At 39.3% G+C, this 24,197-nt stretch overlaps 3 protein-coding genes across 4 annotated transcripts in view; all 3 read left to right on the plus strand.

Annotated features, from left to right (window-relative positions):
* The window catches only part of LOC134213317 (pre-mRNA-splicing factor ATP-dependent RNA helicase DHX16), a 31,296-nt gene extending 15,863 nt beyond the window's left edge, over positions 1 to 15,433 (plus strand). Inside the window, exon 4 of one of the 2 annotated variants that reach the window (XM_062692275.1) lies at positions 15,341 to 15,433. The gene's annotated coding sequence lies outside the window, so the exon portion shown is untranslated. Of the gene's footprint in view, positions 1 to 6,050; positions 6,189 to 15,340 lie in introns of those variants that run through there. The other variant, XM_062692276.1, reaches the window with a different exon arrangement.
* On the plus strand, positions 6,063 to 7,046 carry LOC134210242 (zinc finger protein 728-like). Its single transcript, XM_062686285.1, has one exon. The coding sequence runs from the start codon at positions 6,063 to 6,065 to the stop codon at positions 7,044 to 7,046; it is 984 nt and encodes a 327-aa protein (XP_062542269.1).
* Positions 15,434 to 17,222: 1,789 nt separating the features above from the next.
* On the plus strand, positions 17,223 to 19,914 carry LOC134213319 (elongation factor G, mitochondrial). Its single transcript, XM_062692278.1, has 4 exons — positions 17,223 to 17,280; positions 17,345 to 17,443; positions 17,525 to 17,940; positions 18,021 to 19,914. Exons 2-4 carry the CDS (start codon positions 17,384 to 17,386, stop codon positions 19,786 to 19,788), a joined length of 2,244 nt encoding a protein of 747 aa, XP_062548262.1. The 5' UTR covers positions 17,223 to 17,280; positions 17,345 to 17,383; the 3' UTR covers positions 19,789 to 19,914.
* The last annotated feature ends 4,283 nt before the right edge of the window (positions 19,915 to 24,197 follow it).

Raw genomic sequence — 24,197 nt, forward strand, 5'->3', positions numbered from 1 at the left:
ATGTTCGACTCGATAGAATTTCGTTCGAATCGAGATGCGCAATGCCACCCCAGTTCCCGGCCTAAGCAAAATTTTACTCAATCTCTCAACATTTTACTCTCATTCTCTCTCGGAACGGTAGAAAATGCGACGTAAACAAAAATATACACGTTCTACGACAACATGATGCCAGATGGTATAATTTATAAAACTATTATAATTTTAATAAATTTTTGTTTGGTTGAAAAGATTTATTCACTCATCCATTTCTTCACTGAAAATCATAAATCCTCACTTATTGAAAACAATGTAAAAGAACGTGTATATCCAGTCGCATATGTCAAAACATGCAACGCGCGATGCTATTGGAAAACAACATGAATTGAAATGCGAAACACGTTAAATTTCAATGGATTTTGCTCTCGTTAATAAAATGAAAAATGCGTTTCAGAATTTGTCTCTAAATGTTTTAAAATTGCAGATAAGGGAGCGTCCACAAATTACGTAACGCTTTGAGGGGAGGGGAGTGGACCAAAGTGTAACGATCCATACAAAATTTTCAGACGTTTCATACAAAAAGTGTGACATGGGGGGAGGGGGGGTTGAAAATGCCCATTTTTTGCGTTACGTAATTAATGAATCTTCCCTAAACTTTAATAAAACCCATTCATGTAATATGTTGTAACGAATGATTTATTAAAAACCGCATAAAACAACGAAACTACCCGCATAATAAAAAACAACATGTTATATGGTCAGAATCATTATTACGATGTAAGATATAGCTTCATAGTTTACGTTGCGGTTATCGAATACTTTTCGATCGATTCAACCATAACTGCTCGACATCATCACTAAATGTCAACATATAACATGTTGTCTCAAAAATATTCTTTATTTCCTGCATTATATGTCAACATTTTATCATACTGTTGAGCGAAAATTTTGCAAGCGAAAACAGATGATTTTGTATGGTGACATAACTTAACAACCCATCCAACATATTGTTATTTGTCAAATAACCGTACCACAAACTGTTAAAACTTTATATGACATTGTTCATTTACAGTTATCAACAGTAAAGGATACTGTTGTCGACCGCACGGGAAAATATCCATGTACAGTTTGTAATTATGCGGGTATTTATTTACACTTGCTTACACACTATTAACAGTCACATATGGACATAAAACGGTTGTCTCGACTGTAATGCAGCGAAATGTTAGCAGCGGCAGGATTTCGTTGGAGCTCTGACCGATTATGTGTTGCCGTTCAGCTGTTTCATGATCGAAGTTCGCCGGATAATTCCCCGTTGACTTGATGGCAAAGTTCACATAAGGGGATCCGAATAGAACTACCTGTGAAACAGATGGTTTTTCAACAAAACAAAAATAATAATAACTAAATCTTCAATTTACCTCTAAGCTCTGTTCCTTTATTAAATTCCACATCATTTAAAAAATCAAAGTAAAATATGTAGGAGTACAACTTCAGGCAGGCGCCATAATGCTAATTTGTCAAACTGAACGTCAACTAGATCGATGTTCAAAACACGTTGAATTTTACTGTGAAATCTAGTGGTGTCGATTCAACTTAATTTCCTAAAAGTATAACGTGTATTGCTAGTGAATATACACAGTGATGAAACACGTTAAACTCACGTTCGAAAGAACATTAATCAAGCGTGTCGCTTATTTTCAGTGTTCCAAACACTTAAGCCCCAAACGCAATACAGCGGAACGGCGACGGAAACGGCAAATTTGACAGAAAATATATGGGCTAACTGTCAAATTTTCCGTTTCCGTCGCCGTTCCGTTGAATTGCGTTTGGGGCTTTAGGGTCTGTCTTATTTGGAGAATAAAACTTAAAAGTGACAGTTTGAAAATTAGCAAATAACCCGGTAATAAGAATTACTGGTGCTGCCCAGCAATTCCAATAAGACATCGATGCAAAATGATTCGATATCTGTCAAAAATAATCTTGCTTTGCAAGCAGGGTTATTTGATAATTATTGAAATGTCACTTTTAAGTTTAATTTCAGTTTAATTCTCCAAATGAGACAGACCCCTAGAAAGTATGGACACTGTAGATTCCATAGACGAGCTGAGGCGAAGGCGAGTGTAGCCAAACGAACTGTCAGTTAGTGTAGCCAAACGAGCATGACGTCACGATTGCAATCCAAGCAACGGAGCATGTGACGTCAAATTCGCGTGGTACACTGTGAAAAAGTGAAAAAACACACTTAATCGAAATGACCTAACCATGCCTGCGCTCGTCTACACGCTTACTTCAGTTCACCCAAATATGGGTGAAGAGTACCTATAATCGCCAAAAAGTGCACATACGTATTTATGGGTGAATTGAGATTTACCTATTTATAGGTAAACTGATTTTACCCATATTTAGGTACTTACAAAGGAGCGAATTATAGGTTAATTTCACCCATATTTGGATGATTTTTTGTGCTTTAATTTTGTTTGACATACTGATTGATATAGAAATGTTTTGAAATAATATTTGTAAAACAAAAAGATTTATATTTAAAATTTTATTTCTGAAATTTACCAATAAAAAATTAATCATAATTTGAATCGAAAGCCATCGCCGAACTTGTCTGCTTGTTGAAAATCCGATGTGGCGGGAGCGACAGAGATGATCTAATTCCATGGCTAATTCATCGGCTTATTCTGTGAACGGAAAAAAGGAATTTTAATGTTATGAACGCGGTCTTAGATCACTGTTTTACCTGCTAATATTTTCAGTACGTTTCGGCCTCATTCTTATTCGTCGAATCTGTTGTAGATCCAGGCCCCACTCTGCCAATCTTCAGGCCCCACTCTGCCATTCTTCAGCAGCGGAAGTAGTGAAATTTTATATTTCTGCTTTTTGGGGATTTGGTCAGCGAAGTGAGTCTGAAATCCGAGATAATGAAGTGTGTAAGTATCCATTTGCATAGGAAAAATGACAACTTGGGTAGCACCCCCATTCCCCTTCTTGACATTTTTGAACGAGGACGAAAATGACTGGAATAATGGTGCTGCCTCAATGATGCTTCACTCATTAGATAAATACTTACCAAAAGGAAGAATCGCACGGACCTTTTTATTTCGGAAATTTTTGCTTTTTGGCGCTTCTCTCATCAGCTCCAGCTCCAGGATATAATGTATCACCATGACCGAAATCTGTGATAGATTTTTTATTTCTGCTGCAGGTAGAACCGGTTCCACCATGTGGTACATTGGAAGAGGAAGAGGAAGATTCGGTGGGTAGTTGGTGGAGTCCAAGCTCGTACCACTGGCTGACCGGATAGTGATCGTATAGTTCTAGTTTACGGATCGATTCTCGGATAAACGTGTGTTGGCGATGAAATATGATGTAGAGGCGGATGATTCAAATATAGGATGGCTTGATGTTGCAGCTGTATGTCGCCTGGTAGTTCAGCTGTTCAACTTTATGGAACGCAATCACAAATACAGTCTCGACGGGACTCTTCCCTTGGGGAGACGTATGCATTAGGCACTGGTTGATTCATTCTTCCGGATATCATTTTCCTCTTTTCGCCAGATTTTTCCTGTAAAGAAAATAATTGAAAAAGTTTAAGACCCTGAACTATTAGCAGTAGCACAATCGAACTTACCAGCAAACTTCATCGGAAGCAATCTGCCGTTGGAGTATCCGAAGCTCGATCCGAAGTATACAATTATTTACATGAAAATATTCCGTTTTCCAAACATCTGTAATCTAGAAAACATGCAAGTTTATTAAATTGATGACTTGCCCATCTTTCAGTAAAACACATTAATGCTTACCTTGATTAAAAAACAACTAAAATTCAAAGATTTTGAAATGATTATCTGTTGATCAAAAAAAAAAAAACAAATTGTTCCAAACGAAGTAAAAAGTAAATGTCATTATTTTCATCCATATTTGGGTAAATTCAATTTTTCTAGATTATAGGTAAAGTTCACCAATTTTATTGGTGAATTTAACCCATATTATTAGTAATTTATGAATTACTCAAATATGGGTGAATGAAGTACCTATTTATAGGTAAACTGATCTAAGCGTGTATGGAACCTATAGTGTCTATACTAGAAAGTATATTTTCTTCACTTCTTGAAATCGATAGAATTATAAATAACGTGAAAGCTTCAACGAATTAGACAGTTTTCCTATTAACAATGAACGATTATTTTCAAACTAAAAGAGGCTCCTGGTTTTTTGGCAGCACGGTTCGACTAGAAGTTCTTATGCGATACTATAGAAATATATCGACTTCCGAACTTCAATTTAGTGCCAGCGACGTTGTCAGCGACAAATAAAAGCTCGATTTTGCGACAGATAACACCGTGCAGTGCTACATTTTTTTGCTCGTTTGAATCTCGTCCACACCTTGCTCCCATAGTTCACAAGCGTCATAAAAACAATTTTTGACTAAATGCAATAGTTTCAATTGTTTGAAAAAATAACGATTTTTATCTACAGAGGTTTTTATTTTGGTCACATCGCCAACTCCGCGAATCGTAAAAACCTCTTCGATTAGCAATGAAAGAAAAGCTACAATTTTCCGTGTATTTAATAACCTGAACAATTTTGGTATGCATTTTGATCAACCCTAAAATCAGTCATTGTTTTGACACTTCTTCTGGCAGTACTGCTGCCCATCATTGCCCATCGCCGACAGCAGCAGTAAACATTTTTCGCAAAAAGTTTTCTTTTCAAATTTTCATTTAATATAAATTGCAGTTCCTAATTCAAAAATAAGCAGATGTTATTTTCATAAACATGAGCACATTTCAGTAAGTAGTTTTAGGAAGGATTTTTTCTTGAATATCTAAATCGCAGCTCCCTCCAACATTGCTCATCAAATAATTTGGTTTGCCGAAAAAATTTCTTCCTTTCTAGTGCAAAAATTGAGAACATTTGCAGGCTCTGCTTGTCCGGCGATGACAACTTGGAATCTATTTTTGGTGATAGTGGAAGTGATCTGCTTCAGACGATAATTTACGACTGCACAACAGTGAAGGTGCGTATGATGCCGATTTTCAGATTTAATACCCTAATAGATCAAGGGTTAATTGATTTACAAATTATTATTCGTTTTAGGTATATGATGTTCAATCCCAATATACGTTCCAAAAAGCTGTCTTCTAATTGTTTAGATTAAATTTAAAGCAACTAAAACTTATTAGATTGGCTCCATTTGGTTGAATAGTCTAACACTGGGATCAGGAATACTTATCAAACGAAGTTGCTCTTTTTTGCCTTTCTCGTACAACAAATTTCTGCTGAATTCTCCTTCAAAAAATTTATTCCTTCAATTATTTTTTTCACTGTACCAAAACAGGCTCTTCCTTCTGCTTTGTATGATTTTCAGAAAAAAAAAAACGAATAAATTAATTGCGATATTTCAAAAATGTAAACATAAATAAAAAATGCAAAAAGGAATAGCAAAATGCGGTTGCGGTTCGAATAAGATCATTCTGGCCAAAGTAAGAGCTGCGGGATGAGGCGTGAAGCAAAGTAGCGCGACTTTCGTATGAATGTCCTAACAAGCCACCGATCACTAGAACTGTTCTCATGTGTTCGGCGTAGGTTGTTGAATAGTAGGTTGAAATCGCTGTTATTTTGACTGTCACCATGCTACTACCCAAGCCGTTCCTGGGTGGACGTTAGGCAAAATAACATCGATTTCAATAATGCTGTTCTCACAACTGGCCCTCTATTAAAATTTCAATTTCTGTTCACTTCATACTCGTCGCTCGCTTGCGACACCTATTCATACTGTTCTTAATTGTTGCGCTCCCTCTTTACTTTGAGCTTTAGATGTTGTACTCACCGATAAATGCCAATAAACATCAATAATGATTGTGTCATGTACGGTGATCAAAAAACTATCCCAATTTTTTCAGTTTTTGTTTTTATTTTTAAAATTGTTAGCGGCATGAAAAAATATGCGTTCTTTGGGAAAATTGACCTTAAATAAATCAAAGAAAAGACTAAGGAATAAGTTGAAATAAAAGTTTTGACGGGAGAGGTCAATTCTTATGTTTTGTTTGATCCGTTTCTAGGTACACCAAAAGATGGGATATCCGACCACGATATGCGTACCATGCAGATCAAAGGTAGAGAGTTTCTATAAGTTTCGCGAACAGTGTATTCAAAACGATGAATATCTACGATCGACCTTCCTTGAGCCAGAAGTTGTGATTAAAACTGAACCAGATTTTTTTCTTGGTACTCCCGGTGATGAGGAAGATGATGATGATGATGATATCAATGAAGCTGATATTGAAGAATGGGATGAATCGGAATCAAACGACGTTTCCGAAGAAATGCAAATTGACACAAGTTCCAATGGGATGGAGTTCCCTGTGCAAACGTGTCTATCATCGAACAATGGAATTGATTTCAGTCGTCATGCAAGTTTAGTTCCTCTATTTAAATGTGAATTTTGTTCGTCTGAGTTTTCCATTCTGGAGCATCTGGAGAAACACATTACTAGTCATAAAGAAGAGAAAATATTCAAATGTTTTTATTGCCCAAAAACATTTCACTTTGCGAAAAATTTAAACATGCATGTGGAATACATTCATTCGAAGGTAAAATTTTCCCAAAGAACGGCAAACAAAGCTTCGGAAAACTCACCTAACCAACGAGATCGACATGAAACCAGTCTACTGGCCAGTCCAAGTGGAGTCAATATCAATAACAACATCGTTAGCAGCCCAAATGAAAAGCCAATTGATATTCATTCTCCAGTGAATGTGAATCGTGGTCCACCTGTTCGAGTCAGTCACGAGTGCCATGTATGCCACAAATCTTTCAGTGATCTCCGCCAACATATGCTGCTGCACGACGGCGAAAAGCCATACAAATGTGATATATGTTCCAAAGCGTTTTTCAACGCATCGACGCTCAAGACTCACTATCGAGTGCATAGCGATGAGAATCCGTTCCGCTGTACCACTTGCACCAAAGTCTTCGATAATGCTCGCAGCCTGGAACTTCACTATCGTACGCACACTGGTAAGGCCCTGATATGTTTGAAACAAAACGATATGTAGCAAATATTGATTTGATTTTAAGGTGAACGTCCGTATTGCTGCGACGTCTGTTTGAAAAAGTTTTCCTGCTCCTCCAACTTGAAGCGCCATCGGAAGTTACATGATCGAGATTGAGAAGTATATGGGGCCAAGCAAATTGACATATTTTAGCAGCTACAACCAATACTACACTAAACACGCACTTTAACTAGCAGCTTAAATCATCTGCATTTAACCCGATAAAGAAGTTTGTGCATTTTTGCGTAATTTTATTGTTGTAAAATCATTATTCATCAAAATGTGAGGTAGTCAGAATAGGAGCGAGCAGATTTAATTATACAAGCAACGCAAAACAGGAACCTTGTGCGCATACAGTAACCACATTAAAATCTAGGAATATTCGATAGACAATGATGGTATATTATGGTATGTAAATGGTCTAAGTCATTATAATTAATAAGTAACTTATTATCTAGTCGTTATTATATCAAAGATGTTAATTTAGATTGATTTATTTATTATCAACGTTATAATGACTAAACAAGATTTTGCAATATAAAGTATTGCGAATTGTACACGCGTATGTTACAGTCGATTAATAAAACAAAAATTCACTAAAGCATTTTTTTTTCTTTTTGCCTTTCTCGTACATATAAACTAATTATACGTAAAGGCCTTATATTCGCTCCAAAAACAAACTTTCTATGGGAGGTTCGGAGACTCATAGTGTTATATACCAATCGACTCAGTTCGACTATGTGTGCGTGTGTATGTGTGTATGTATGTATGTATGTGTCTAAAAAAATCATTTTTTTTGGTTCTTATCCTTAGTTTCATTCGATGGGGAATCCTGTCTTATTGTTTCGTATATTGCAAATGGGCGAGATCAGTGAGCGATCAAACTTTGATCAGACAACACGCTTTTGTGTCCTCGATAGCTTGGTTTTCGGTTTTGTATTTGATCGGATTAGAGCGTTCTTCTACGATCAAAATTTCGGGTGGAGTCGCGGTGAAAAATACGCTGGCCTTCGTGTTCCCTGGAGATGCTGTTCAGCCAACAATAGCAGACATGGCTGGCTTCGTCAAATATATCAACGGCGACCTGTCGTCGATGGAAGCGGCGTACATATAATGAGAAATCATTCTGACGAGAAATCAGTTTTCATATACTTTAGAATTGAAGAGCCTATGAACAACTGCTTTCTTTCCAATACGAGGAATATCGGAAGTGTTTCCCGAAGTATATTTGAGCAATTCTTCGATGAAGTTTGAAGTGTTTCGAGCAATTTTTGAAAAGTTTTCTGAGGAAATTCTTAAGATTATTCGAAGAGTTTCCCGAGAAATTGCTAAGCGTCTTAGAATTTCCGAAGAAATTTCGAAGCATTTTTTCTTAGAAATTTCTGAATAGACGGAAATTAGAAGAGTTTTCCAATGAAATTTAGAAGCTTTTCTCCAAGAAATTTTGAAGAGCTTCCCAAGGAATATTTGAAGAGTTTTCCGAGAAAATGCCGAAGAGTTTTCAAAGTAAAATCCAAAGAAATTTTGAAATGTTCCCGAAGAAAATTTGAAAAGTTCTCTGATGAAATTTAGAAGAGCTTCCCGGAAATTTTCAGATGTTTTTTGAGGGAATTCCAAAGAGTTTCTCGAGAAATTTTCGAATCGTTTTCCGAGAAATTTTCGAAGATTTTTCCGAAAAGACAATTCGAACTGTTTCACGAGGAAATTCCGAAGAATTCTCCAAGGAATATCCGAATAGTTACGCGAGATGATTTAGAAGCGTTCCCCGTTTTCAGAGAAATTTACGAATAGTTTCCCAAGGAATTTTCGAGGCATTTGCCGAAATTGTTTAAAGTAGATATTTAAAAATTTCGAGGAATATTTTTAGCGTTTTCCGAGAAAATTCCAAAGAATTTCCCAAGGAATTTCCAAGCAGTTGCCCGAAGAAATTTTGAATGATTTTTTCAATGAAATTCCAAAGATTTTTTCGAAGAAATTTCGAAGCGTTACCCGAAAAAATTCAGAACAATTTTCCATAGAAGATACGCAAGGAAGAATTGACCGTGGAAATTTCGAAGGGTTTCCCGGAGGTTCTAAAGAGTTTATCGGAAAATTTCTTAAGAGTTTTCCAATGAAATTTAGACGCTTTATCCGAAAAAATTTTGATAAGCATTCCGAGGAATATCGTGTTTCTCGAGGTATATTTGAACAGTTTTTCGAGGAAATTTAAAGCGTTTCAAGAAAATTTCGAACAGTTTCCTAAGAAAATTCCTAAGATCATTCGAATATTTTCTCGAGAATTCTTGAAGAGTTTTAGAGTTTGCGAGGAAATTTCGAAGCATTTTTTGAGAAATTTCTAAATAAATTGAATTTTCCACGAGTGATTAGATTTGTTCGACGAAATTCAAGAGCTGTCAATTTTGTCTTTAAAGGCATTTTAAACAACCTTTTTATAGATTACCTTGATTCATAAGCACGTGGTCGATTTAGAACAATGGGACTGAATGTAAACATCGAAACACCAGCTGGTTTTGTTGTGTAAACATGATCAGCTGGAGAGCTGAGAACAACCCAAGTAACCAAAAGTTTTTTTAAGAGTACGTTTTTCGCTGAGGCAGCTCAGTGAAGCTGATTAAGCGAAAAACGTACTCTTAATGGAACTTTTGGTTACTTGGGAATGACAACTGTCGCACTTGCGTTAAGTTTGGCACCAAAAAAACGAGGCACTAAAATTTAGTTTTTTGGCTTCTAGCGACTTCGGGCCGATAATGGGATTTTTTTTCCGAACCGTCATCGGCCCGACCACGGAGAGTGAAAATTTCCCCTCCCGAAAAGCCTTATCTCGTGTTTTTGGCCCGTTTACATATGAGCTCTCTTAAGCCCTCCTTAGCCGTGCGGTAAGACGCGCGGCTACAAAGCAAGAACATGCTGAGGGTGGCTGGATTCGATTCCCGGTGCTGGTCTAGGCAATTTTCGGATTTGAAATTGTCTCGACTTCCCTGGGCATAAAAGTATCATCGTGCTAGCCTCATGATATACGAATGCAAAAATGGTAACCTGGCTTAGAAACCTCGCAGTTAATAACTGTGGAAGTGCTTAATGAACACTAAGCTGCGAGGCGGCTCTGTCCCAGTGTGGGGATGTAATGCCAATAAGAAGAAGACATATGAGCTAGTTCATTGTTTACATTGTGCTAATATCGTTTACATTGTGCTAATATCGCGCTAGTATTGTCGGATAGTGCATTGTCCGCTAGAACTATCTCATATATGTAAACGGGCCATTACTTTCGAAAAATGCCATAAACAAAGGGTCTATGAATGACGAGCAAATGCATACGCTAACCTGGATCTAAATACCCAAAATTGTGTCAAAGTGACCCAGATTCGGCAAAACCGTGGTTACTCTATATGGGTAAGGGTACCTTGACTCAAATCTGGGGAACCGTACAAGCGAAAAAATCTGGGTAACCGGTACCCAGCTTTTTCGCTCCAGGAAATTTTTATTGTGTAAAAAATGTTAAATAAAACAAAATCCCCAACGAATATCATTTGACCATGATAAACTCAACACTTCTTACCTGTTCTGTTTATTGCTGCATTCTGCGAAAAAATGCCAACATTTATTCTGGCATGCTCCTTCAACGCCGGTCGACGCCATGTTGATACATCCGAAAATGTTTAAGTCCCCAGTTACCCAGATTTCGGGTTCGTCTGACTCAGATCCATTTTGTTGACATACCCAGATTTTGACAACTGCTAATATCACGGTATACAGAAACAAGGTAGGCTCGTCATGAAAATGACAGTTCAAAAGTGACGTGATTGCTATCGCTCTATGTACGAGTGCAAAGGATAGCCAAATGAAGTCGTAGAGCGTTGGCTTTCTTCAACTTGTGCGGGGATAGCAATGACGTAATTTGTTTACTCTGAAATTAAATGTTTACGTGCGTGCTGATAGTGCCTTGTTTTTGTATGCCGTGCTAATATCAGAAAAATCCGGGTACAAACGACCCAGCGACTGAGTTATTTCAGGTTAGCATGCAGAATTACTTATCAAGAAGGCCTATTCCGGAGAAAAAAATGAAAATAGACTTAAAATTTTATTTTAACGATTTCGACACATTTTTGCGTGTTTGCGATGCAATTAAGGTTATGGGTGGATAGATGGTGTTGACTATGTGCTTTTAGGAGTTTTTGCTGCTTAAAATATTATAAACCTGGGAAATAGGAATAGAAATTGTGATGCATTTTTTCGAACGGCAATTTATCAATGTGTTCGATCACGAACGCGCCAAGCAGCTCAGCGTCTGTTTGTTTTATCCCATCTGAGCGCCAACATTTCGTTTGTGCTTTTAAGGGTTTGTCTCAATTGGAGAATCTGAGAAACTGAAATTAAACTTAAAAGTGACATTTAAATAATTATCAATGTGTTTCTAATTATCGAACTGTAACTAAGTTTAATTCTCCAAACGAGACAGACCCTAAGTAGGCTCCGTTAGACGTTGCAAGCAAATCACTCGTGCGAGCGAATTATTTCTGAGAGCACTCGCAATTGCAGTCACACGTAGCAGTTTTTTTTACTTTAAGCAAATGACAGATTTACTCTCATGCAAATATAAACAAAAACGAAAAACTTGTTTTTCGGCCACAAAATCTAATATCATTCCTATTTTTGCAGTGCAACACTGCCACTCGAAAATGTTTTCACTTTCATAACGCTTAGCAGTCACACATTGCAAGCGAGCGTTTGCTTACGAGTTGTCATTTGTTTGCATGCCAGAAACGAATGCAGAAAAATCATTAAAGAAGAAAAACGGAAAACCTGGGAAAATTTTGCCTCGTCAATCAACGAAAACACACCAACTAAAGAAATTTGGAACCGCATCAGATCCATATCCAAGAAAGGGTCATCAACAAGAACATGGGCTATTTCCACGAACGACGAAGCTATAACGAAACCTCTGGACATTGCAAACCATATAGCTGATCACTTCTACAGAGAATATTCCGATGAAATCTACTCTCCCAAATTCATAACTAAAAAACGGAAAGAAGAAACTCTCCCAATTCACTTTAAAAGCAACCGAAATTCAGAGCTCTGCATACCGTACTCGATGCATGAGCTTCTCGTCCAGCTTGATAAACTTACAGGAACTTCGCCAGGTCCAGATGAAATACACAACGCTATGCTAAAGCATCTACCATTCTACATCAAAAGGATTTTACTAGTAGCATTCAAAATGTCTGGACATGTGGAAATTTTCCAGAATTTTGGAGAAAATCGTTACTCATACCAATACCAAAGCCGGGAAAATGTCCAAATACATCAAACAACCTCAGGCCAATATGTCTATCAAGTTGCATTCTTAAACTATTCGAGCGAATGGTAAACAAACGCCTAATGGAGCATATAGAATCAAATAACATATTTGGAAATTCGCAATATGGATTTCGAAAAGGACATCAAACAACAGACGTCATTACTTACTTTGACAACTTTGAAAAAGAATCCATAAACAACAAGAAACACGCTGAAATTATATTTCTGGACCTATCCAAGGCATATGATCGAACATGGCGACGTCTAATTTTGCAAAACCTTGCCAAAATAGGGATCCCACAAAAATCCCACAAAAATCAGTGCTTGCAGTTACGTTCTTTCTACTTGCCGTTGACAGCATCAGAGATTTTCTTCCGAAAGATACATTTATTAAAATGTATGCAGATGACATAACCATAGCAGTTATCTCCAAATCAGCAAAATGGACTCGTGCAAAAGTCCAGAAAATCCTAGACTCTATTCAAAAATGGAGCGACGCAACTGGTTTTCAAATTTCAGCCTCAAAATCAGCTGTAATGCATACTGGAAGAAGAAGAAAAGTGCATAATCAACCAAGCCCAACATTGAACAACGAAGTAATTCCACTCACTATTCATCAAAAGCTACTAGGCGTCTGGGTGGACAAAAACTTCAACTATAATTTCCACCTTAAAACAACACGGGACGAAGTTAAAAAACGTCTTAATATAATGAGATGTCTCAGAAAATCGAGCTTCGGGGCCGACAGAAAATGCCTCCTACACATTCTACAAATGGTCATTTTACCAAAACTTTTATACGGAGCCACCGTAACAACGCGTGCCAACAAAAACAACATACTCAAAATGGAACCTCTATACTATAGATAGTGGAATATATAGATGAGCGAAGATAAATCCTCTGTCTCCAAACGAACTGTCAAACGTGTCTCCAAACGAGCATGACGTCACGATTTCAATGGAAACGTTAAGGGCTGTGACGTCATATGCGCGTGTGCACGGGCAAAAAAATCGACTCAGCCATGCTTTCGCTGATCTATAGAATCTACTATCTATACTCTATACCACCAGGGAATTCGTCTAGCCACCGGCGCTTTTCACTCCAGCCCTATAGACAGTATCCTTTCAGAAAGTGGTCAACCCCCATTACATCTCATAATGTCTGGGAAAATAATAAATTACACCATGAGACATCTATCAAGAGGAATTTTAACTCCAAAACTTCACATCGTAGAAGAAACAAGAAATTTAATGACGAAATACTCAATACCTCACATCGAAATTGAAAACGAACATCCTTCAAACCTATTAACTTGGAAAAAACAATTATGCCTAGTGAATACCGGCATCCCTGACAAACTCCCACCAAAAGCAAAACAAACTCAATTCAAGGAACTTTGCAACACCAAGTATCAACACCACATATACACAGATGGATCAAAAACCTTACAGGGCGTTGGATGTGGAATTTATTCTGAAAATATCAACACAGCCATCTGTCTACCACCACACCTGTCAATCTTCAGCGCGGCAGCCTTCGCCATTATAACAGCCTTAGGCCACTGTAATTCAGGCCTGAATGTCATATTCAGCGACTCAAGAAGTGTGCTGGATGCCGTATCCAATAAAAATGCGCATCATCCATGGATAGCTAGGATCACAACAATCTTAGAAGAAAAACAAGGAAACACCACGCTGTGCTGGATTCCAGCTCATGTTAACATAACTGGAAACGAGAAATCAGATCTTCTGGCTAAACAAGGAGCATCTATCAAAACTCCTATTGACATAAAAACCCCATACGAAGACTTCAAACGACTAACAAATGCACGTATAACATCTGCCTGGTGCAACACATGGAACGATAACACTAGTAAACTAAGGCATATTAAAAACATACCTTTCGAATGGGCTTCCTCCTTCAATAGTGATAGATTCATTGACCGAGTCATCACTAGACTAAGGATTGGACACACCAAACTCACGCACGGACACTTCGCAAAGAAAGAAAATCCTACCATCTGCCCTTCTTGTGGCACTAGAATCACAGTAGAACATATCCTAATAGATTGCCGAATTTACGAAAATGAAAGACAAAAACACAAACTCGGATCCTCATTACATTTGTTACTAGGAGATGATGCCAAAGCTCTCAAAGCAACTATTGATTTCATAAAGGATGTAAAGCTGCACAAAATGCTCTAACCAAACCAGAACCAGCAGCTCTAGAAAAAACCCTACACCCCAATCATCAGTAGAACTAGGGATCCTATATTAAGAGATGTGCGAATACTTTTCCAGACGATTTAGCAACGCTGTTACTTTCGTAAACAAACGCTGCCAGCACTTGTTGCAGTGAAAAATGTTTAGGCTTGCACATGACTTTACATTCGAAGACACTTTTTGATTACACGCAGCTAAATTTTGTACGGTTAAACTAAAAAAGTATATTGTTGATTCCAACAATAGACTTATTATTGAAACAAAAAGATTTGATTGTTGATTTAACAATATTGTGTGTTTAAAACAACAATATTATTTTTATTTCAATCGATTTTATTTTTTTCTAGTTTGCGGTAATGGGAATAAGCGTGTATTTTTTTGTTTTCATTTTATATTTTTCACCTGTCCTAAAATAAATAGAAGCCGTTGGTTTAAGGTTTATTAAAAGATTTCCCCGTTAAATGAAAATCACTGCTAAGAAAATTCAGCAACGTTGTGGTGCAAACATATGTGTATACCTATAGGTAAGTGCTACCTTTGTTGTTGGGGCGTGAAACCACTACCTACGTCAATCACTCGAGGCGTCCATTGAGTGGAACTTTTGTTTTATTGGCTTTCCCTCAGCCTCCACCATTTATTCCCGACTAAACAGATAGGGAAAAGACCAGGTATAAAATCATATTTTTATTACTTTCGTTTTCAATCTAAATCAAACGTAATTTAATAACAAAATAGAAACTATAGAGTTTAAAAAAGTATATTATTTATTTTCAGGATTTTTTGCAGTCATATGTAACCACTTATTCCATACAACATCATAAACAACAGCAGATTGACTAACATAAATGGTATAAATATTTTAATAAAATGATAAAATAAATGCTTACTGAGTATAAATTTTTGATTTCTTTCGAAAATAGAAATTATATAAATACATACATATATGATTATTTCAACAATATTCTATTGTTGAATTAATCGTATTCACTCAACAATTGTATAACAATTGAATCAACAATATAAATCAACAATTGAATCACAATTATTTCAACAATAATATTGTTGTTTTTACAATAACGCAACCAAAACCTTGATTGTAGAAACAACAATATTGTGGATTGACTCAAACGGAAATTATTATTAGCCCTGAGCTAACAATATTTATTGTTGAATTCAACCCAGAATATTGTTGTTTCTACAATTTATTTTTCTGTATTTTATCTATCCTCTAGCAGTACATTTTCGCTAAAATTAAGGAGCAATACGAATGAACACGATATAAGGCATCAACTAGACCACTTTTACTTACGAAAGCAAAACAAATTATTAATTCGATAAAACTTTTCATAAAATCTATTTCACCAAAATCGCAATACCTTTCGATCTGCAACAATAACGATGTTCATTTGGCTCAGATTTTGACAGTTCTCAATGCTCGATTGGCTCAAGATGGCCGCTTTCGCATATCTCTGAATGTAGGATCCCTAAGTAGAACCAACAGCATTAAGTTGAATCCAATGGAATGCTCCACATCAAAGAACTCAAAAGGAAAAACTCGAAACGAAGATCAGGACGTCCCAATCGCAAGAAGTACACACCAGCTTTAACGAATCATGCTTAATAATATCATCGTTGAGATACAACCCTACACCACCATGATGAACATAACCAAGAAGCAGATGAAGAAATCAGTAACAGTGATAAAATGAATTAATAACTCTGTAATCCTATTCCTTTTTCTTTTGTTTTTAACGGACCCGAATAACCAATACGGTTCAAAGGTCTATAATAAAGAACCAAACCAAACCAACCAACTTTCAGTGTAGTCAGGCAGGCAAATTATTGACAGTTGTCCCTTTCTGCGAGCAAAATGCTCGTTGCGAGTGATTTGCTTGCAACGTCTGAGGGCACCTTATGCGTTGCAGTAGGCAGTTTGGCGCGCTGCTGTTCCTATTAGATTTTAATTCAAAAGCAGTGCGCACGGCACTAAATTAGCTTATTTTTCGAATATTAATGTAATTCTTTCTGTACTCTGTGTCGCCTATAAAAGGCGACACCTGATTTAGTGTAATGTACAGTGTTCGCAATAGTAGCCTCCGAGCAGGCACGCTGCCTCTCGGAGGCAATAAATCAACCGTCAAGTAAAGCAAAAGTTTTCTTATTCGTCGCCCGGAGAATCACCAATCACCATTAGCAAAATCACATACAACGTAGGGCCGTCCCACCCTGGACGAAACACAATGGTTACGTTTTGGCTGTAGGCCCTTTTCAAATGTTACGCGAGAATTAGATTTTAACGCGCAATAAACAAAATTTTATGGAAATTAAAAAAAATTGATGATAAGTGGTATGGTGTGGTATGGTATGCGAAAAATATGAAATGTGACGCCCTGCTTGAGCTGATTTTTGCTTGGATTTTTGATTGTTGATTTCTCGCTTAACTTTTCAAAAGGACCTAAGTAACATTTTTTTCATGAATTAATTTGAGTAGTGCAATCAAAAGCTATCATATTGGTCTGTTGATTGCGCTATTCAAATTAATTCATGAAAAAAATGTTACTTAGGACCTTTTGAAAAGTTAAGCGAGATTTCCAGAGATGAAATCCAACCCTGTTATTCACGCTTCTTTTGTTTTGTTTGCTTGAGAGAACTGTCAAACTAGTGACATGTTTTTCGTTTCCTTCTTCAATCTCGTGCACTGGCTCCAGTCTCATGTAAATTTTATTGAATAAAATTTTGCAGGTGATTTTTTTCTAATTAGCTAATTGCATTCTAAAGTTTCCTGGTGCTCAATAAAGCAGTACATCCGTATTCACTATGACCATCAGTAGTTTCCTTCGAGTTCGCTCTTTAGTCGCGGCAAAGTGTATTCTTGAGGTAGGTGCATATGGATTCTATCCGGGTTATATAACGTGGAGCTATTACCGGTGTTCTAATGTTTTCTTGCTTTTGAAACAGAATGCCAATCACTCGTTCTCAAGTCATGCGGTATTTGCCGAACATGCCAAGCTGGAGCGCATCCGGAACATTGGAATCTCCGCACATATCGATAGCGGGAAGACGACGCTGACCGAGCGGATTCTCTTTTACACCGGCCGAATCAAGCAGATGCACGAAGTTAAGGGTAAGGACAATGTGGGAGCTACTATGGATTCGATGGAACTGGAGCGGCAGCGTGGAATTACGATTCAATCGGCTGCAACTTACACGATGTGGAAGGACCACAATATTAACATTATCGACACACCCGGTCATGTGGATTTCACAGTGGAAGTAGAACGCGCGTTGCGTGTTTTGGACGGTGCCGTTCTTGTGCTGTGCAGTGTAGGAGGTGTGCAGAGTCAAACACTGACCGTCAATCGACAAATGAAAAGGTATGGTTTCAGTCGAGTGTTATAAATAATAAAGACCAAGATTTAAGAAAATTAATACTAATTTTTATCACAAATTTTAGGTATAACGTTCCCTGTTTGGCATTTATCAATAAATTAGATCGTATGGGAGCCAACCCCTACCGAGTGTTGGGTCAAATGCGATCAAAATTGAATCACAATGCCGCTTTCATTCAGCTCCCCATCGGTGTGGAGAGTGACTGCAAAGGAATCGTGGATTTGGTCAAGCAGAAAGCTCTCTACTTTGAGGACCAGTTGGGGCTGACTGTACGAGAGGATGAGATTCCGAAGGATATGCGTGCGGAAAGTGATGAGCGGCGCCATGAATTGATCGAGCACTTGTCGAATGTCGACGAATCTATCGGGGAGCTCTTTCTGGAAGAAAAGTTGCCAACCGAGCAGGATATTATGGCAGCAATTCGTAGGGCGGCTCTGAAGAGAACATTCACTCCGGTGCTGGTGGGAACTGCTTTAAAGAACAAAGGTGTGCAACCTTTATTAGATGCCGTGCTGAACTATCTACCTCATCCGGGAGAGGTCGAAAATATTGCCTTGATAGAGAAGAAAGGCGAAGAGCCACAACAGATTGTGCTGGACCCTGCTCGTGATGGCAAAAGCCCATTCGTTGGATTAGCCTTCAAACTGGAAGCTGGGCGGTTCGGTCAACTCACCTACCTGCGGTGCTATCAAGGAGTGCTGAAGAAAGGAGACAGCATTTACAATGTAAGATCTGGCAAGAAAGTCAGATTGGCTCGACTGGTTCGACTACATTCGAATAATATGGAAGACGTGACTGAAGTCTACGCTGGAGATATTTTTGCCTTGTTTGGCGTTGATTGTGCTAGTGGAGACACATTCGTCACTAATCCAGATTTGGAACTTTCAATGGAATCTATTTTCGTCCCAGATCCAGTCGTCTCGATGGCCATCAAGCCAGCCAACAATAAAGATCGAGACAACTTTTCCAAGGCAATTGCCCGCTTTACCAAAGAGGATCCCACTTTTCGATTTGCCTACGACACTGACATTAAGGAAACGCTTGTTTCTGGAATGGGTGAGTTGCATCTGGAAATTTACGCTCAACGAATGGAACGCGAATATAACTGCCCCGTTTTACTGGGTAAGCCGAAAGTAGCCTTCCGTGAAACGTTGATGACTCCGTGCGAATTCGACTACTTGCATAAGAAACAGTCCGGTGGTCAAGGACAGTATGCTCGAGTGACGGGAATTCTGGAACCTTTACCACCCCATCAGAATACGACTATCGAATTCTCCGACGAAACTATTGGTACCAACGTTCCTAAGCAGTTCATCCCTGGCATTGATAAGGGTTTCCGCCAGATGTCAGAGAAAGGTCTGTTGTCGGGCCACAAGTTATCTGGCATCAAGTTCCGTCTGTTGGATGGTGCACACCATATTGTGGATTCCTCGGAGTTGGCGTTCATGTTGGCGGCACAGGGAGCTATCAAAACCGTCTTTGAAAACGGAAATTGGCAAATTTTGGAACCGATTATGATGGTTGAGGTGACGGCACCGGAGGAGTTCCAGGGCACAGTCATTGGGCAGCTGAATAAGCGGCACGGCATCATTACTGGTACCGAAGGCTCGGAAGGATGGTTCACGGTATACGCCGAGGTTCCTTTGAACGACATGTTTGGCTACGCCGGAGAGCTAAGGTCGAGTACGCAAGGCAAGGGCGAGTTTAGCATGGAATACAGTCGGTATTCGCCGTGTAAGCCTGATATACAAGAAAAGTTAATGCAAGATTATCAAATTTCGCAAGGTAATGTAGTGGTGGACTCTAAGAAACAACAGAAAAAGAAAAATTAAAAACATTCGATTCTGAGTGCAACGCAACGCGGGTGCTGATCTGTACATATTAGGATTAATTAGAGCTATGTAATTCAAGTTAGACTTATCAATTGGATCAATTTATTAAACGAATTATAAGACAAACATTTAAATCTGTTTAATTTATCTCATAGAATTTGAGTGCACATTTTTTAAATTTTGTTTCTGTTTTAATTTGAAACTTGTCTTTGATGGTTTCTGGCCCATGTTTACTTTCGGTCTTTTACTATACTTAGTATAATAATAGTTGTACATATGACTAATATCAATATTGGGATCGTATGTCATACCCCAGAAACCCATTACCCAGAGAGATTCCCCAGAAATCATTTTCTCAGAATGCACTGCGCACCCATGAAAAACATTAAATACGAATACGACAATCCCCCGAAAGGCATTCCCCAAAATATCCTAATCCCCTCCCTAGATTACTAAATTCCACAAAAAAAAGTTCTTATGTGTGTGTACGTCATCCTCTATCCCTCACCCAGCTGGGGGTGCTCCGTATTGGTGCCCTTATTGTTACGAAGACCAGTACCACAAAAAGGATTCACATCTGAAGCAAGAAAGTTTTCTCCAGAAAGCGCAGGGAATGGGATGCACTAGTCGTTCGTAACAGGTACAGCAAAACTTCACAAGGACGCCCTTATTCGTACTAACTACTCAGGGAGTAGAAGATAGAGAAGAGCCACCGTTACTAATTAAAGCTTGAACCGGATATCTGGGACTCCCACAATATCCGCGGCAAAAGCAGTAAACGATGCCCTTTACGTATTTAAATTTAAAACATTCTTAAATTGTTGAAGGTATGAAAAATAAAATGACAAAGAACTGGAACGAGCTCACCACTATCTGAAGATCTCCAATGTTGAACAGGAAGGGCCAGGGATATGCAGAAGACCTCAAAATTTCTGGAGTTGCGTAATTCTCATCCCCCTTTGCTTCATTTGAATCCGTTATCGCAATGCCCAACTACGGCCATACTAAATACGAACAAAGGAATTATATGCTCCTTCGTATTATTCTGGTCATACTGCCGTGCCAAGCATAGTTGTCCCATTTAATTTTTTTACGGACAAGTTATTTCTTTATCAGACATCATGGCTAGGCTTGCCAGCAATCCTTTCTAGTTCCTAAATCCATTGATGGACTCTTTTGTTGGTCACCAGGCCTTTCATGGACATGGGTCAACTATGCTTGGGACGGCAGCATATGCGAGCCTTGACAAACAAATCAAATTGGACTCTTTTGCCTTATTCTGGGCAAATGCATATTTAAAAAGGGACCGTATGCTCTTTGCTTTATTCCGGAAAACTCTGATTCATCCACCTAGCGGTGTTTGTGCCTTTCTCGTGCATTGGACATACTAAAAAAATGAGTTAGATTTATTTTTATTTTGACCACACACATACTGTGGCGGAACTAGCGGGGATTGCACAGTTCCTTAGTGTGCCATTGCTGAGGCTTCCGAGATGTTCAGATCTGTCATGCAGAGATGCCTGCACGAGGGAGTCTTCCCTGAAGCATGGAAAAGGCAGAGCTTGGTCCTATTGCCAAAGGCGGGAAAACCACCGGGAGATCCGTCGGCATATAGACCAATATGCCTGCTTGATACGGCGGGGAAGGTGCTCGAGAAGATCATCCTCAACAGGTTGTTGATACGCACGGAGGGTGCGGATGGTCTATCGAGCAACCTGTTTGGCTTCCGAAAAGGTAAGTCGACCGTAGACGCTATCTTCTCGGTTACCAAATGCGCAGAGATAGCTATCCAGCGTAAGAGGAGGGGAGTTCGCTATTGTGCAGTAGTGATTCTCGACGTGAGGAATGATTTCAATAGTGCCCGTTGGGCAGCTATTGCAGATGTGCTCTTTCGTCTCGGAATTTCCGAGCACCTGTACAAGATTCTCGGAAGCTACTTCCAGAATCTTGTACTGGTATACCAAGGAGCTAGACTTTACTAAGGTGGCGCAGATCAGCGCTGCGTGCCACTAGTTCTCTCTTTTACTCTCCCTCTGATCTTATGCAACGCAAATAGTGACGTCACTATTTGCGTTGCTTAAGAACAGCGGGAGAGTGAAAGAGTTAATTTTTTTCACGCAGGGCTGATCTGCGCCACCTTAGTAAAGTCTAGCTCAGAGGTTCCCAAACTGTGGGTCGCGACCCCCAGGGGGGTCGTGGGCTGTTCAGTGGTGGGTCGCGAAAGACAAATCATAATTCACATTTTTGTTACTATTTTGTCTCACAAATCTATTCCATATTTTGAATTAGGATCTAAGTGATGATTTGATGACTAAAGAACAACAAACCTGACGAGGTCAACGGACTTTTTTGTTATACGATATTTGGGCAAGTAGAAAGAAGTCCTATACAATCTAAATCTAAACCCCGAACCCAATCCAAAACCAATCCTAATCCAATTCGAATCCAATCTAAATCAAATCCAAATCTTTTTAAAATCCAATCCAAATCTAATTCAAATCCAATCCAAATCCAATCCTAATCAAACCGAAATCCAATTCAAATCCAATCTGAATAAATTTCAAATCCAATCCAAATCCAATCCAACTTCAATTCAAATCCCATGCAAATCTAAACCACATCCAATCTAAAATATTGTGACAATACAGTGATGGATTCTAAAGCAATTTATTATGATTTGTCCAATCTAATGCGAACTCATTTTTATCTAATTTTGCAAAGTCAATGCATTTGGTACCTGGTGGGTTACAAGCAACATTCTGCTAGGTGGGTCGCATGTCTAAAAGTTTGGGAACCTCTGGTCTAGCTCATTGCTGGTATACGACACGGAGGCGGGGACATAACCTGAGGGGTTCCGCAAGGTTCCATACTGGGTCCGGTGTTATGGAACGTCATGTACGACGGTGGCTTGAGGTTGAAGTTCCCGGTGGGTGTGGTAATCGTCGGCTTCGCTGACGATATTACGCTGGAGGTCTACGGCGAATTGATCGAAGAGGTGGAGTTGACTGCAGCCCACTCGATCGCAATTGTGGAGGAGTGAATGAGTTCCAGGAAGCTAGAACTGGCTCACCACAAGACTGAGGTGGTTGTTGTTAAAAACCGAAAGTCGGAGCAACAAGCGGTGATAAGGGCAGGCAACTGCGCGGTCACCTCTGAACGCTCCATCAAACTCTTGGGGGTAATGATCGACGATAAGCTCACCTTTGGTAGCCACGTCAATTACGCCTGCAAGCGTGCCTCCACAGCTATAGTAGCATTGTCCCGGATGATGTCCAATAGCTCTGCGGTTTATGGCAGCAAGCGCAAGCTTATGGCTAGTGTCGCTCTGACCATACTGAGGTATGGGGGGCCAGCTTGGGGCACAGCCCTGCGTATTAACTGCTACAGAACGAAGTTAGAAAGTACGTATAGGCTCTGCCTGTGCCTAAGAGTTGCGAGCGCGTACCGTACCGTGTCGCACGATGCACTTTGCGTCATCACCGGGATGATGCCTATTGACATCCTTACAGGCCATGGTTGCTTCAGACAGTATCTACACCGGTTCGGACACTCCGCCTCGCCCGAGTGTCTGGTGTGCGCAGGTTGATCAGGAAAGAAAGGTGGAAAGAATCCGTTCGATGGCGAGATGGCAACAGGAGTGGGACAGTACGGAGAAAGGAAGGTGGACCAACCTTCTTATTCCGAGCCTGGCGACGTGGATAAATAGGAAGCATGGCGAGATAAACTTCCACCTGACGCAGTTCCTGTCGGGTCACGGATGCTTCAGGAAGTATTTGCATCAGTTCGGACATGCTAACCCGGGCAGAAGTCATGGACAGAATAACAAAACATGATATGAACTTGATTGATATAAGAGATAAAAGAACAGGCAACAATATCAAAAATTTGCACCGAAAGATTCCGACAAGCGGTGGTAATCCGGCAGGAACACCGTTCTGAAAAAAAAAAACCTCTTAGAAGGTCACGTCTCCACGCTCAGCAATGAACATTAATAAAACCAAGAGGAAGGGTGAGTCTCTGAATTCTCCACTTCCTTCTAAGAAACAAGGTTTCAAGACCGTTCTGCCCAAGGCGCGGAAACGTCCGCCATCTTAGCCGTGCCCTCCTTAGCCGTGCGGTAAGACGCGCGGCTACAAAGCAAGACCATGCTGAGGGTGGCTGGGTTCGATTCCCGGTGCCGGTCTAGACAATTTTCGGATTGGAAATTGTCTCGACTTCCCTGGGCATAAAAGTATCATCGTGCTAGCCTCATGATATACGGATGCATAAATGGTAACTTGGCTTAGAAACCTCGCAGTTAATAACTGTGGAAGTGCTTAATGAACACTAAGCTGCGAGGCGGCTCTGTCCCAGTGTGGGGATGTAATGCCAATAAGAAGAAGAAGAAGAACGTCCGCCATCTACACCCC

Source organism: Armigeres subalbatus, chromosome 2 (assembly GCF_024139115.2).
Source record: "Armigeres subalbatus isolate Guangzhou_Male chromosome 2, GZ_Asu_2, whole genome shotgun sequence".
In the NCBI taxonomy this organism is placed as follows: domain Eukaryota; kingdom Metazoa; phylum Arthropoda; class Insecta; order Diptera; family Culicidae; genus Armigeres; species Armigeres subalbatus.

Excerpts from the sequence above, each read along its gene's own strand:
- LOC134210242 (XM_062686285.1), top strand. The coding sequence starts at position 6,063 with ATGGGATATCCGACCACGATATGCGTACCATGCAGATCAAAGGTAGAG.
- LOC134213319 (XM_062692278.1), top strand. The coding sequence starts at position 17,384 with ATGACCATCAGTAGTTTCCTTCGAGTTCGCTCTTTAGTCGCGGCAAAG. Across the intron at positions 17,444-17,524 it reads CGGCAAAGTGTATTCTTGAG|AATGCCAATCACTCGTTCTC; the intron begins GTAGGTGCATAT and ends CTTTTGAAACAG. Across the intron at positions 17,941-18,020 it reads GTCAATCGACAAATGAAAAG|GTATAACGTTCCCTGTTTGG; the intron begins GTATGGTTTCAG and ends CACAAATTTTAG.